The sequence below is a fragment of the Microplitis mediator genome, chromosome 1, assembly GCF_029852145.1.
Source record: "Microplitis mediator isolate UGA2020A chromosome 1, iyMicMedi2.1, whole genome shotgun sequence".
Lineage (NCBI taxonomy): Eukaryota > Metazoa > Arthropoda > Insecta > Hymenoptera > Braconidae > Microplitis > Microplitis mediator.
This window is the reverse complement of record NC_079969.1, coordinates 6,592,018-6,607,047: the sequence shown is the minus strand read 5'-3', so window position 1 is coordinate 6,607,047 and position 15,030 is coordinate 6,592,018. Positions and strand designations below refer to the sequence as shown.

At 27.1% G+C, this 15,030-nt stretch overlaps 2 protein-coding genes and 1 non-coding gene across 3 annotated transcripts; all 3 read right to left on the bottom strand.

The window, feature by feature from the left end:
* Window positions 1–374: 374 nt before the first annotated feature.
* Window positions 375–8,887, bottom strand: LOC130678622 (protein D2-like). The gene is made up of 4 exons (XM_057485957.1): window positions 8,744–8,887; window positions 6,172–6,281; window positions 5,089–5,209; window positions 375–840 (listed from the first exon to the last, which is right to left on the bottom strand). Exons 1-4 carry the CDS (start codon window positions 8,757–8,759, stop codon window positions 491–493), a joined length of 597 nt encoding a protein of 198 aa, XP_057341940.1. The 5' UTR covers window positions 8,760–8,887; the 3' UTR covers window positions 375–490.
* On the bottom strand, window positions 6,740–6,812 carry Trnam-cau (transfer RNA methionine (anticodon CAU)). Its single transcript has one exon. It is a non-coding gene; the product is annotated as a tRNA-Met (tRNA).
* Window positions 8,888–10,705: 1,818 nt separating the features above from the next.
* Window positions 10,706–13,905, bottom strand: LOC130678614 (protein D2-like). The gene is made up of 4 exons (XM_057485945.1): window positions 13,746–13,905; window positions 13,165–13,274; window positions 12,972–13,092; window positions 10,706–11,181 (listed from the first exon to the last, which is right to left on the bottom strand). Exons 1-4 carry the CDS (start codon window positions 13,762–13,764, stop codon window positions 10,823–10,825), a joined length of 609 nt encoding a protein of 202 aa, XP_057341928.1. The 5' UTR covers window positions 13,765–13,905; the 3' UTR covers window positions 10,706–10,822.
* Window positions 13,906–15,030: the final 1,125 nt, after the last annotated feature.

Sequence of the window (15,030 nt, the reverse complement as noted above, 5' to 3'; positions counted from 1 at the left end):
AGCGTTTGTTAAAAAAAATGATATTATTAATTACTTTAATTTTTAATTTATTAATTATTACTTATAAGTTAAGTATGAAATAAAATAGTGTGTAAAATGGATGCATAGTAATGAATGATAATTATTGATAGTAATGGTGATAAATTATGTAAGTGATATATGTATATTATAAATATATATTTATAAATTATTTATTAATTAATTAATTGGTATAATTAATAATTATTAATATAGATATTAATGAATAATAATAAATTGTAATAAATATTAAGTATCGCCATATTACCAGAGCTAAGATAATGAAAAAAAAAAAAAATAACAATTTGTCTGACTCGTTTTGTATTGAAGAATAACAATAAAAAAAAATGTCAATGTTCATTTAAAAAAAAATTTTATTATTTATTATGTGTACCTTTTTCACAATAATAGTAATTGTTGTAATAAAACATTATTAATTTCTTAATTCTAAGGTTAGTTAAAAATTTTGAGGTTAATAGTTGCCCAGTTGCTTGTGAATAACCGGAACAATGTCGTCGTACTGGGCAATGAAGTAATTTCCGGCAATGGGACCTTCGAGGTTATATTTGTCAGCGAATTTTTTAATTGAAAATCGGTTACGTCTTTTGTCGCGGTTGCCGATGCGACGCTCGTCGAAGGTTATCGCGCCTTGGTTCTGTTTGTAGAGAAGGAAAACGTAACGATGTTTGCCGGTTTTTAATGGCGGCGCTGGACCGACGTATTCTGTTAAAACTTCACCTTTGGCGACTTTGTCTTCAGGAATATTTCCTACTAACCAGTGCTGCCATTCGCGATTGTATCCTCTTACTGGTATATCAGGATCTGTGAAACAATAAGTATTTTTGTGTTAATAAATGGCATTATTCAATTTAATTTAACCTGTTAATCATCAGAATAAAAATACATGATTAAGTTGAAGTTAGTTACAGGTCGGAAAAATGAAACCTGGGTCCTTATTGGTTATTTTAAAATTCACAGCTCGTTATTGGTTAACCAGTAACTTGAAGATATCTATATATCAATCTTAAACATGACTACCCTGCTTAAAAAATCCGATAGATTCTTACAGCTGTATGTATAAGGCCCTATACTTAACTATATCACTTCTCATAGAACTCATTCATTCTTATAAAATTTCTATAGGAATTTATGAGAATCTAATGGATTCTATGAGATTTTCTAAACAGGGTAAGCTATTAATTCGGGTCACAACATAAAAGTGGCCCTCTGAGGGGTCGACCCAGCACCAATTGTTTTCCCGGGGTCAATTGGCCTTAAATTGTTTCTACATCATCCGTAGGCGCGAAAACGAGTAAAATCAATGCATTTCATAGTCAAAAAAAAAATTTTAGGTGGCCCGAAATGAGTTAAAGCATCTCACAGCGACTCAGTACACAAAAGTTTTATGAGCCTTGAATTAAAATTAAAAACTGCAGGGGATTTAACTCTATATGAAAGCTTTGATAGGGACCCTTAAGCTCTAAAACTGGGTGACCATCTATATATATATATATATTCATTTGAATAGTAACAACAGTTATTGGGTAATTTTTAACTACAAATGTTATGATTGAACAATGTATGAGTTTTGAGCTAATAACACCGAAGGGTGTGGAAGATAACACTGAAGCCGTGTTAAAAGTGCTTCGCTTAAAATTTTACACCGTCAATTCACACGGAAGACACCGTGTTAAGTCCTCGAGAACCATTTTCACACCAAAAATTTTTTACAGTCTACGAAGTCATATATTTATTTCATGATATTCAGTCTCAGAATGAATAAGAAAAAAAAAATTTCGACACTTGTGAATTATACCTTAGAAGATTTATTTACTTTTTTTTTTTTTTTTTTTTCAAAGATAGTATTGTTTAAAAGAAAATAATCCTACAAAAAGGTTTAAAGTCGCAACAATATCTGTTGAGTTTGATAAATATGATAAGCGGTTTTGAAGTTATAAAGCTTTACCTTAAATAGGTCCTTCGAAATTCTACTTTATATAAATAGTTATCAAGAAAACTTGAGTAAAGTTTCATAAAGTTTTATTTTCTTTTAGAAAACTTTTACACGGTATAAAAATGCCTTTAAAAGTATTGAGATACATATTCATTGAGATACTTAACTTTCAACTAAAAATAGGGTAGATTGTATCATAACAAACCGCCCGAAATTTTATTAGTTTATAAACTACTTAAGTCATAAAATAAAATTACATGGTAAACTAACTTTTAAAAACTATGAACAACATTAATGAAGAACTTTTTTTGAATTTCAAGAATAATTGTCATGGTAATTTAATAAAATTTATTAATTCCGAATTTTAATATCAAACCGTAAGAATTTTAAACTCAAAATATCTCTACAGCTATTAAGTTTTTGAAAAAATTGTAAGACACCTTTTTTGTAGAGAATTTAAAGAGCTATAAAAAAGGTTTGATGCTATTTTTCGAGAAATTCAATATTTATAGAGATATTTACAAAAAACTAATCACACCTCAGCAATTTTCAACTCAAATTTTCTATACTTATTTTTTCGGATTTTAAACTTAAAATATTTCACTAACTTTCAAATTTAAAAAAAAATATAATGTATCTTTGTTGTAGAGAATTTAATGAGCTACAAAAAGAGTCTCTTTCATTTTTTCAAATAACTCAATATTTACAAAGATATTTTTAAAAAACCAATGACACTTTTTTTCTTGACAACTTTTTAATTTTAAACGGAAAATTTTTAACTTTATCGATAATCGATTTGTTGACAATTAAAAAATAAGTATTCGAAAAACCCAAAAGTGCCCACCTCAAATGCTCAAGTAATAATTTAAATGCCTTGCTAGTTGTCGTCCATAGTTTTTATCTCAGATTAAAAATTTTTTCCCGCGAAAAAAGTAGCAGCTTTCAGTTTCGACCACCAGGCGTCACATTAAAAGTGATCGAGCCCCAACAGTAAAAAAAAAAAACGCAAGAGTGGATTCAAGATGTACTAAAAACTGTATATATTTTTGTAGAAACAAAATGGCGGATTCGTTATGAGTCAAACTTGTCAGTTTTGGGTTTTTATTTAATTACTAATGAACATAACTAATTACAATAGTGATATTCAAAAGAGATTCACTTTGAAAAGGATTAAAATTCAAAGCTAATAACAAATAAATCAAAATGATTTATTGAATTTTTTAAAAAATATCCTGCTCACACAGCCACAGATCAACCGACGCCCAAGTAAACTTTTTTTCAATTAATTTTCATTTTGATGATATTCTAAATAAAAAAAATTTATAACTATGTCAGAATTATTCATTGGAGTTTCTTCTTGCTATTAGTATTTTTTTTAAGTTACATATAAAATTAGTGGACGATTAAAGTCACCGTAACTCAGTTTATATATTTGGTGACAATAGGTCACTACCTCTGCGCTTCGCGTTCGAGGTGTGCAAAATTAAAGCATAATTTTTAATGAAAATCCAATAACTATATAAAAATATGTTCTTTGTAACTACTTGAGATATCGAGCTGTATTTTAACCTAAAAAATTAAAATAAAAAAATTAGAAAATCCAAAATTGCACACCTCGAACGCTCATGTTACATTAAAATACATATATTGTTATATTTCATTTTTAATTACAAAATTTTTTAATAAACATTTAGAAAGAAATTGGTCGTTTTTTTTTAATTTAGTTAATTCTATGACAGTTGGCAATAAAAAAAAATTATCTGATGGTAAAGTAGAACCTTAGGCTATCAGCAAAGTTTGATGATAAAAAAAAAACATTCCCGATAAAATAAAAAAATGGCTGCAGCGTGTGTTTGTTTACTCGGAATAGTACCGGTTTTGACAGAAATGATTTATTATAAAAAAAACGAGAAGGACTACAGTAGTGATTTTCGAAAAGGACCTTCTTTGCATAATTCTGAAGACAGTGAAAAAAAAAAAAAGTCATTTTGTCAAGCCGTTCACGAACTATTCGTGCCACAGACTTTTTTTGGACTGTAGTCTGTAGACTTACTGACGTCCACGATACATATTTTTTATTGAACTTTTTTTTATTATAATACGTATCGGACAACTTAATAAAAGTATCAGTCTTATTAATTAGTGTTTCCTCTTTAGATTAATTTGCTTTTTATAACATGTAAGTGTGATATGAAAATAATATATACAGTTTAAGGCGAAAAAATCACGTGACCTTGACAAGTCCGTTATAAAGCACAACCTCTTCGTTTCGCGTTAGCGTGCAATACAGTACTAGCCTTTTTTAAAAAAAAAAACTGTATTATAGTTTCTGATAATTGTGAGTTTATTAAAGTCTTGCTATACAATTCATCATATTAATAAATTATACACGAAAACGAATAATTTTAAATTTAAATTCGCGTTTTTAAAATATATCAGCTTTAAAATTAATTGACTTATGAACAATAAAAAAAGAAATATTTAAACGAAATAAAATAAAATAGACTGTGATTTTAATTTATCAGACATTTATCACTTGGAAATTTAAATTTATGTAAAAATAAGTTAATTTATATTTCAAATTTATGAGTAATTTGAACTTGTTAATGACTTCAAGTAATTTGCTGCGAAATTAAAAAAAAATTTAACGGTCAAGATCTCTGTAAAACTCACAAAACAAACTCGATTTTCAAATTAATTATAAAATAGAAACTCCTTTTAACTCATCTTTCACGCTTTCCCCTATACTATATAAATGTCAATCTCTATAGACATAAGAAAAGAAAAAAAAAATGTATGTAGTAAGTATATTGAAATAAAATTTTATATTATATCCAGCGCACAAGAAAAAGTATTTTAAATGAATATAAACATTTAAAGTTGTATGAAACCGGTTTTGTAACTAAGTGAAAGTTATTCTTTCCTTCAATAATAATATATACTAAAATAATCATTCATTGTTTTTCTACTCAATATTCAGTAGATTGTCTTTCTACTCAATATTCAATACATAAAAAACAAAAAAAAAGTACTGATAATAATAATAAGTTACGGTAAAATGAACAAATCAGTTTTTTTTTGTTTTCACAGTTATAAATTAAAAAAAAATACATTACCTGTTAATACTAATGTATATAAAACTCCACCTTCATGTTTATAATGAACTTCTGGTATATTTCTAGTATCTGTTGGTGTCAATTCATTACCTGAGTTTACTTTTTTTGACCCGTATGTTACCTTTAAAAAAAAACAGTTTTTAATACATATATTTTTTTTCACGCGATTATATATATATACCAACATGGATAAATATGTTGCATACATAATATATATGTGCTTGAGAAACACATATATTCAATAAGTTTTGCGTCCCATACGAAAAAATATATGCCAGCAAAATAACATATATATGACAATACTGAGGATATCAATTACATATATATGATTTCGCTGGATATATATTTGTTCGTGCGAGATATATGTTCCCTAATATACAAAATATATATAAATATATGTTCACGCGAAAGAATATTTTATCGTTTTTTATAAAAAAAAACGAACAACGAACAAACAATAATTTTGAGCGAACAATTAAGAACTAACGATGAACAAACTATTTGTTTGTGAAAAAATACAAAAAATTAATTAGTGACCGTCAACTTAAGCTAGCCCGTGAAAGAAAAATATTTCCCATGTATGTGAGTTGACCTTCTAGTTCAAATTTGTTTTTATATAAAAATTACAAAAAGACTCGGTAAATAAATAATATGAGATATTGACAAATGTATATAAATGTATCATTAATTTAAAAAATAGTTTTTTTTTAAACGTGGTGTTAATCTATAATAGTAATGCGTAAAATGACTATTCTAAATTTTAACACTATGTTGTGAAAGATTTTCAAATTATGAAATGTATATGTACTAAGCTAATAATTTGTGGATGGTTCATTGCATTGAATGAATATATTATTATGTAGTACTGATAGATGCCTTAAAAAGTTGTGAACCACAACGAAATGTTACAGAATTGAAATAAATAACAATACATTTCGCTGTTAGATCTGAATAACCCGAAGTTCTTTATCAAATATCTTTAATATGGATCTGAATTCTATTTCAATTAATTTTTCATAAATGTCATATAGAATTTTAGAAGAGGTATATATATTGTATATATGTATATATGATGGTAATTACTTCAATTTCTTCAGTAGGTGGATTAATTATAATATCAGGAACAATTTTTGCATCAAGAAATGCTGACTTAATATTTGCATTCACAGCTCCGATGATCCCAACCAGGATAACTGTAATCAACATATATTTTTTTTTTTAGTATTCGCCGTTATCTCAACATAATAATATTAGTATATTATTAATAAATAAGAAGTAGTTTTTTAAATATTCTTACTTAACAGGATAACTACACTCTATACATAGATAAAAATGAGAATAAAAAAAATCAATGAATTTTTAATACACTGCGGAGCTAACTCTATACAGGCAAAATATTGTTGTTTTATACTACGATAAGGTTCAATAAAAATTACTATTGACTTCTGTAACAAAGCCCTGATTAAAAAAATTATTTAATCAATGATGAATGTATATACATATATATCTATGTATATTTATATAGTATTAAAATTGAATTGTTTTGAATCATTTCTTTTAATCAGGGAGAGTAATTCGACTAATTAATGGATGTTTAAGATATTTATTTTAATTTTTTAACAAAATAAATAAAAACAAAAATCAAAAGTAATGCTCCGGGTGAGGATCGAACTCACGACCTTAAGATTATGAGACTTACGCGCTGCCTACTGCGCTACCGAAGCCGATGGTGGTGGAAGAACAATATAGCAACATACTCATAAATTTAGCACTGTTAGATATATTGAGAAAAAATTAATAGGCAATTCCAAAAAAAAACTATAAAAATTTTCTACTAAATTATAAAGATCAGGAGTCAAATTTTTCGAAACAATGGTGAGAAAATTAATTTTTAGACTCAAATCTGAAGTTTTCATTATTTCACACGGAAAAAAAAGTATAGCTCCTCGAACGATCTAAAGTATAGTAACTCGTAGATCGTTACCACAACAATACGTATACTTATGGTAACAATACTGTATCGTTCCTGTAACTATCTATTAGAGGTGTGATTTTTATACTAAAAAATTATGGTGTCGTAACTTAGTTTTTTTAATTCCCTCAATTGTTTTATGTTCACTAAGAAAAAAAAATCGAATCAAGGAAATTTAAAAAAAAAAACAAAATTTGATTTTCTTCAGCTTTCAAATGAAAAAATATATCCTCGAATTTTTATTCTCATATAATTGCAATATTTTTTTTTCAATCCGTGATCAGAAAATAATTAAAAAAAGAAATTATAAATTTTTCAAATTTGAGCATAAAAAAAGTTATAGCACTAAAATTTCTATTAACGCCCAGCAAAGTAGACGGGAGAATATAAATCTATTTATAATATTATAATTATAATTAAAATAACTATAACAACTTTGTCAAAAGTGTAGCCTCCATACAAACTAAATTGCTAAATAAAATTAGTTCATGTAATATAAACACTTCTACTTCTCTAAATAGAAAAGAGGCTTTCATTGTAAATGCTATATGTTACTATTACGAAGAGTGTAAAAACCTACTTTTACAAAAGTTGTTAATACGAGATCTAAGTTATTAGTACTTCCCAAAATCAATAAATTAGTTAGCTATAAAAATGCATATTATGTAGCATTAAAAATCTATAATCACTTACCAAATAACATGAAAACTTTAATGTGTACTAAGCCCTGATTGAATAACTGAATTCGATCGAATTAAACAGAATTACATTTTTAATTCTATTTAATTCAGATAAATTCTATTAATTCGGTACCTAACTTAAAAATTAATTCTGTCTAATTCGGCCGGAAAACCAGAATTTGTCCAAATTGAAACGAATTTAAATAATTCTATTCGGTTTAATTCTGCACAGAAAAAAAGGATTTCTTGGCGCAAAAAATTTTTACTTGACTCAAGAAATTTTTTGTATTATAAAGTGAAAACAAAACTTTTCTTGGGGTAAGAAAAAATTTTCTCGGAACAAGAAAAAAATTTTTTAGACGAGAAAAAAATTCTTGAGCCAAGAAAAATTTTTGTCTTCAATTCATAATACAAAATATTTCTTGCGCCAAGAAATTCTTTTTTTCTGTGTGATTAATTCAAAAATAATTCTCCAATTTCTGGTTCGGAATCCGAATTAAACTGAATTAAAACGAATTTGAAATTTTTAAATCGGTTTTATTCTGTTTAATTCAAATTCAAATTTTCAATTCAGTTGAATTCTGTTTTGCAGAATTCAACAGAATATAACAGAATTAAAATTTTTAATTCAGTCGAATTCAGTTGTTCAATCAGGGAGAAGCAATTAAAAAAGAAGTGTAGTAGTTGGATAAGAACTAATAATTATAATCTTTAATAAAAGGTAAGCTAAGTTTATAATAATGTTTTTGGCAACTTGAGTTAACTTATTGTACGTCACACTGTATTATTAATATGTAAGACAAACTTCGAGTAATTTATGTATAACTGTTATATGCTATGTACTGGTTCTAAGCACAAATGTAATTGCACCTCTTTAGAATTTGTTTTTTACCAGAGAAATAAATAAATAAAAGATAAATTTATGGCGCTCTAATGAATATATAAACAAACATAATATAATTTGTTAATTTAATTGAAATTAATAACTACTTGACTTACTTACCTGTTAAATATTTCATGTTGCAGCTCAACCAGCGACTATGAAAATCCTCGACTGAATGAATATGGTGTTATATTATATATTCTAGACAGTCTTTCACAAACTCTGTTTACAGTATTTCTACATCTTGTGTATGTGGGACTTACTGAAGAGTGTGGAGAGGTAAAAACTTGGCTGGACCAATCAACAGTCTTTACAAGGACGTCTACTCATTATCAACTTTTTTTTCGCTTACTGTTGGATCAAATACATTTTAATTTACTTGGCATGAGAATTTGAGTTGTCATAAAATGTATATATTTATTAAATAAATATTTATGAGCAATAATATATAAAACATATAAATGGATTATAGATGAAGGTTATATTTATATATAAGTAATTCAAATATTAATTCCATTGTTTTTTTATCAAATTTATTTATAAATTTTCATTAATGGATTTTTTCAGAGGCGTAATTTTTTTAGGTATAGTTAATATATCTCTTATCATTAACTATCCGTTTTATACGATTAGTTAAATAAATATAACAAGTTTTTCCGCGCCACTCAGATTTGTTCATAAAATCAGGGGGCATACATGACTCGAAGATGAGATTATCACTAAGTGATGGATGAGGGCAAGTTTCTGCAATGGCATGTCTGAAATCTTTGTGATTATAAGTGGAAGAAACCCTTTTTAGGGTATTGAGGAGAAGTTGCGTCTCGCCACTAATCTATGCAACATGTAGACCAATACAGGAAATCGGTACCAGGGGGGCCTTTCCAAGCCCACTTTGACCAGAGTCTCTTTATTTCCTGAGATGGGAGTAGTGTAAACTACTAAATGGCTAAGTATCGCCGGTTTTATTATGCAGTCTATTATTTCTATAAACTTCTGGAACATGGAAAGCTTTTTTTTTTTTGGTAAAAGTTTATTTATTATTGCCAAAAATAAAAAGTCTTACATAATTATGAAGTAAATAAACTAAATAAAAATCTTCTTAAATCTATAATAAATTAGAAATAACTCTGGCTGGTTTCAGCAGCGCTCGGTTTCTAACAATCTTTTTATAACATATTTAAATCTCAATTGAATTGAAGATAATGAGGTTTATTTATCTTTAAATCACTTTTTGATAAGATGTATGGGAAAAAGAGCATTAATTAAAAAACCCTAGCTTAAATCAAATAATTTTGACGGAACATGGAAAGCCTGAGTATCTGCGTGACCTGTTTGTAGAAGAGTCAGATGTTCGACGGTCTGACAGGCTTGCTGCTAAAAGACACACATCTTTCGAAATACCAAATTTTGCTACATCCTACTTCGAGAAATCCTACATCGTAACAATGATCAAACTTTGGGAAGAAATACCGATTGATACTTAAAAATTTTGAAAAGGTTTGCAATTCTTCGAATTATTGTTATTGATAAAATTAAGGTTATGGTACTACTTACTTCAGCCTTTTAACTGAAGCTATCCACTTATTCCGTTGATTTATTTTCCATTGAGCAGTCGGAAATTTATAAAATTTGCACTTACTTTTTCTGCTGGTATTCTTACAATTTACAACACAACAACTCTGGTGTCTCATTTTTTTTTAATTTATTAAAATTAAAACAAAATAAATACTTTCACGTGTGCTTGCTTACAATTTTTGTAATAATAGCCTCCCGTAACACCAAAAGTAACCACTGCGAGCGCTTCGGTCGATTTAATTTCTCCTACCATGGCTTCACTCAGAGCGAATAGCTTACAACTACATATAAATTAGTATATTACACACCTAGGGAATAAAGTAGAACATTCTAACCTGTGTGTAATTGTCTACCAAAGCCGAAAGTAAGGTCTGCAAATACACAGGTCAGAATATCCTACTTTTCTCCCTAGGTATGTAATATACTATTAAGCGAGTAATGAATCACTGGAAAATATTTCAACTGTAAATTAAAAATATAAATTTTGAGAACGCAATTTGTTCATTTTTATTAAAAGAGAAGAAATAAGAATTTTCACAAATTCAATAGTAAAAAATTAAGTCACTGAATAAATCAGGAATTATTACTGATTGATGATTAAAAATACTAATTTACAGTAGCGAGTTATATAAGTCCAAGTTGTTTATGTAGAATAGGAACATACTCGTCGTAAGAAGCCTCAAAAAAATTACCGGCAATAGGATCATCGAATTTATATTTATCGGCAAATGATTGAACTGAGTGACCAGTTCGTCCATTTGCTTCGGTATTAGGTACAAGTCGTTCGTTGTCGAAGGATAGTTTTCCCGGTTGTTTATACAGTAACAGAATATAACGATGCAGTCCTGAATCTTTCGGCGGTCCTGGTCCAATATAATCGATTATTACTTGACCTTTTTCGATGTTACCACCAGGTATATTTACGACTATCCAATGGTAGAATGCAGGAACTGATGGATTACTGCGACTTGGAACATCTGGATCTGAAATAATTTTGTGCCCGTAAAGACGACAACATTTAAATAGTAGTTCTTTTAAATATAAAATTTACATAGACGTAAAAAAGAAAACGTGTCGAGGCACAAAAAATTGATTTTTGATATTTTTGAACCAGAGATTCCTTAGTAACTAAAAAATTTTTTTCGAATTGAGCGGAAAAAAAATTTTTTAAATCATAAAATAAAAAATTGTCGACAAATAAATTATCTGGGATAAAACTTTTTGTTAAATCGAGTCAAGTAACGGGAGTTTAAATACTAGATTGCAGAGGGCCAGTCATTAACTATAATTAAAATTCAAGTAATTTGCTACGTTATTGCAAAAAATAATAAATAAACTTTTCTTATTACAAGTTTATAATTTTTTTTAATTAACTTTTTACGTTACAATATTTCTGCTGTAATTATTTTAGCAGTACAGTGTCAAGTTACTTGAGATTAATTGGATTTAATAGACAAGTATGATTAGTAATTTTGAAAAACCGAGTCAAGTCTTATGAAACTTTTTTGAAAATTAGATCGGCTATTTTATATTTCGTAATACAAAATTTTGGTTCATTTTTTATGGGTCTGCTTATTTTAGATTCTCAAACTATTATATTTTTTTGTCGAACATTTATTAATATAAGCACTTGAGAGCAATTAGTGCTCAACTAATTTCGAAAAGTTTCATTAAAAATAGTTTAAATTTTTAAACCCATTTTTTTCAAAATGACGTCTATGTTAGTCGTCATATTATTGCTTATCTACAGGATATACATGTCGCGTGACCATTTTTAATCAACAAGCTCGCAAATCTTCGTTTGTCATCAAGATAACCAGCATATTAATGTTCACTGCTGATTATTCCATAAAATACTAGTGTTCATATGATTAAACAAAAACAATAAGTTTTGCAATTAATAAGTAAATAATTGTTTTGAGAAAATCAGATAAAATTGTATGTTGAACGCCGTAATTACTACTACTTGCATAACAAGCATTGATAATATAAATTTTTTTATAAAAAAAAAAATAATAAATATTGTAAATATTGACTATATTATTAAGAGAATAAGGAAAATTTAGTTCCCGCCATATCTATATGATAGAATTAGTTAATGTTATTGAAATTGGTATCATTAGATAGGTCTTGACTTGAATTTGTGCCTTTTCAAAGTTTAAACTCTTTTTAATTGCCAAGTATTGAGATAAATAGATTTATCTATATCATTCGAATTACATTTAAATTATGCGAGAAAAAAGACGATCGCATTTATTTTCTTTAAATAAATTAATACTTTAATTATTCTGTCACTAAATATGACTGAATGTCACTGAATATATAGCTATATTATTTATATCGCGTTACTTATTCCAAAATGACAGATTTTTCTACTCCTTTTTGGTTTCCGGAAGCTTCTCAAAGCCAAAAAAGTGCATAGAAAAAAAAAGGATTCATTGACACAAAAAATCTTTACTCGCCTAAAGAAAATTTTTACTTACCCCAATAAATTTTTTGCATTGTGAATTGAAAACAAAAATTTATTTAGAACTAGAAAAAATTACTCGGTGCAAGGAATTATTTCTTGACCAAAAAAATCTTTTCTCGCCCCAAGACAATTTTTGTATTTAATTGATAATGCATAAAATTTCTTGGTGCAAATTAAAATTTTTTGCGGCAAGAAATCCTTTTTTTCTGCGTATTTTATAAATTTAGTAGTGATATTTGGGCAGTCACGTAGTGACTGCAGGTTGCTCGTATTAATTACAAGATAAAGATATAATATAATTACCTGTCATTATTAAAGTATAAAAATCATCACTTTCATGTTTGTAATTAATTTCGGGTATATCTTTAGCTTCTGTTGGCGTTAATTCGTTGCCTAAATTTACTTTTTTTGAACTGTACGTTACCTTAAATTATAAATTTATAGAAACGAGGAAAATATATATGAACAAGTAATTAAAAAATACAATAGTACTTACTTCTAACTCGTTATCTGGTGGATTAATTAAAATACCAGGAATAATTTCAGCTTCACGAAATGCCGAATCGATATCAGCATTTACTAGTTCAATTATCCCAATGGCAATAACTTAATTAAATTTAATCAATAACTCATTAATTTTATATTATTATCTCTGTTTTATATCAATTATTATAAAGTTTAAATATTTAAAAAAAAAAATCTGGTCAGAGTATGCGAATAATTCGAATTAATGAATAATTTAAATTATTTGTAAGTTTTTGAATTATTCATAAATTTTATTTCGAACTTAAAATTTTAATACTTTTTTTCAATAATTCAAATTTTTGTTAGAGGTAGAGCTCAGACACAAATTTACAAAAAAATAATTTTTTGTTACTTAAAAAATTAAGCTCTCAATTAAATAAAAATTGAATATTTGAAAGCTGATCAGAATTTTTTTTATTTGAATTGAGTAATTTGAAAAGTTAGAAATAATTTGAAAATTTAGGATTAATTTGAAGTCACGAATAATTTAAAAATTTTTGAATTATTCGACTCGCACATCCCTAATAATTATTATTAAATTAATCAACTTACTCATTAAATATTTCATCATCGTACTTGTAGCTTCACCAGCAATTTTAAAACAATAGTCTTGTTAAATAAAATTTTTTTTTTCATCGTTAACTACAAAAAGGAAACAATAAACGATCTAACAAGCGGATTAAGTATACAACTAATGTATACTAAACCACTAGGATTTTATCAATATGTCGTTAGAGTATAAACATATGATTATTTGATAACTAGCTTATTATGTCTAATAGTATGACCGTCTAACAAGATAACCACTGTTAGAAATTTTTTGATTTTCAAAGATAATTGTCATGGAAATTTAGTAAAATTTATTAATTTTACTAGAATATCTATTAGTTGATAATTAAAAAAATTAAAGCAAAATTTTTAATAGAAAAAAAATCTTTGTGATTAAACAAGATTTTGAGCTGGATTTTAATTCGAAAAAAATTTCCAAAATACAGTAAGGTAAAAGCCCCTATTCTCGCTCACTTTTCATTGGAGTGAGATTAAATCGGGTGTGGTGCATTCCTACAGAGAATTTTTTTACATTATAAAACCTGACAACGTTTTTCCCTATACGAATCAACTCTACAGATAATTTTTTACATCGCAACAACTCAACAGAAGATTATTTTCACATCATTCCATCTCTACATGAGAATATCTCTTATGTTGAAAATCTCTACAGCGATCACTTTTCACAGTATTAAGTTCAAACAGCAGAATTTTTGTTTTTACATTTTATTAATAAAGTAGGTTAATTATATAAAAGAATGAATGAATGAAAATTAAATTAAATTATTTAAATATCACAAAAGTGATGATTCACCCCAACGCAAATTTAGAAAATCCAGCAATTGCTGCTTTTAAACTGGTGGTCTTGTGTTAACTTTTCGTATCAATTTCGATAATCTACTTTATTAATAAAATTTCAAAATAAATGATAAAATCGATCAGAAGACTATTTTTTTAATGAGCATGACATTAAAATGAAAATAACTAGAAAACAATGCAGAATTCGAAGAAACTTTATCGGAAATAACTTCTAGGGAATAAAATTGTCTACAAAAAAGATCCAATGATATTTTGTAATAGGTCTGATAGTTTCGCCAGAAAAGTAAGAAAATCTCAAAATTTAATATGAATTCGACTTTAACCTCAAATAACTTTTGAACAAATAGATTCCTCAAAAAATGATAGGAATCTTTTTTTGTAGAGCATTCAATTCCCTACAAAAATAGGCCTGCCAATTATTCCTATGACGCATCGTTAGCTACTTATAAAACTCAGAAGACGTAAAAAA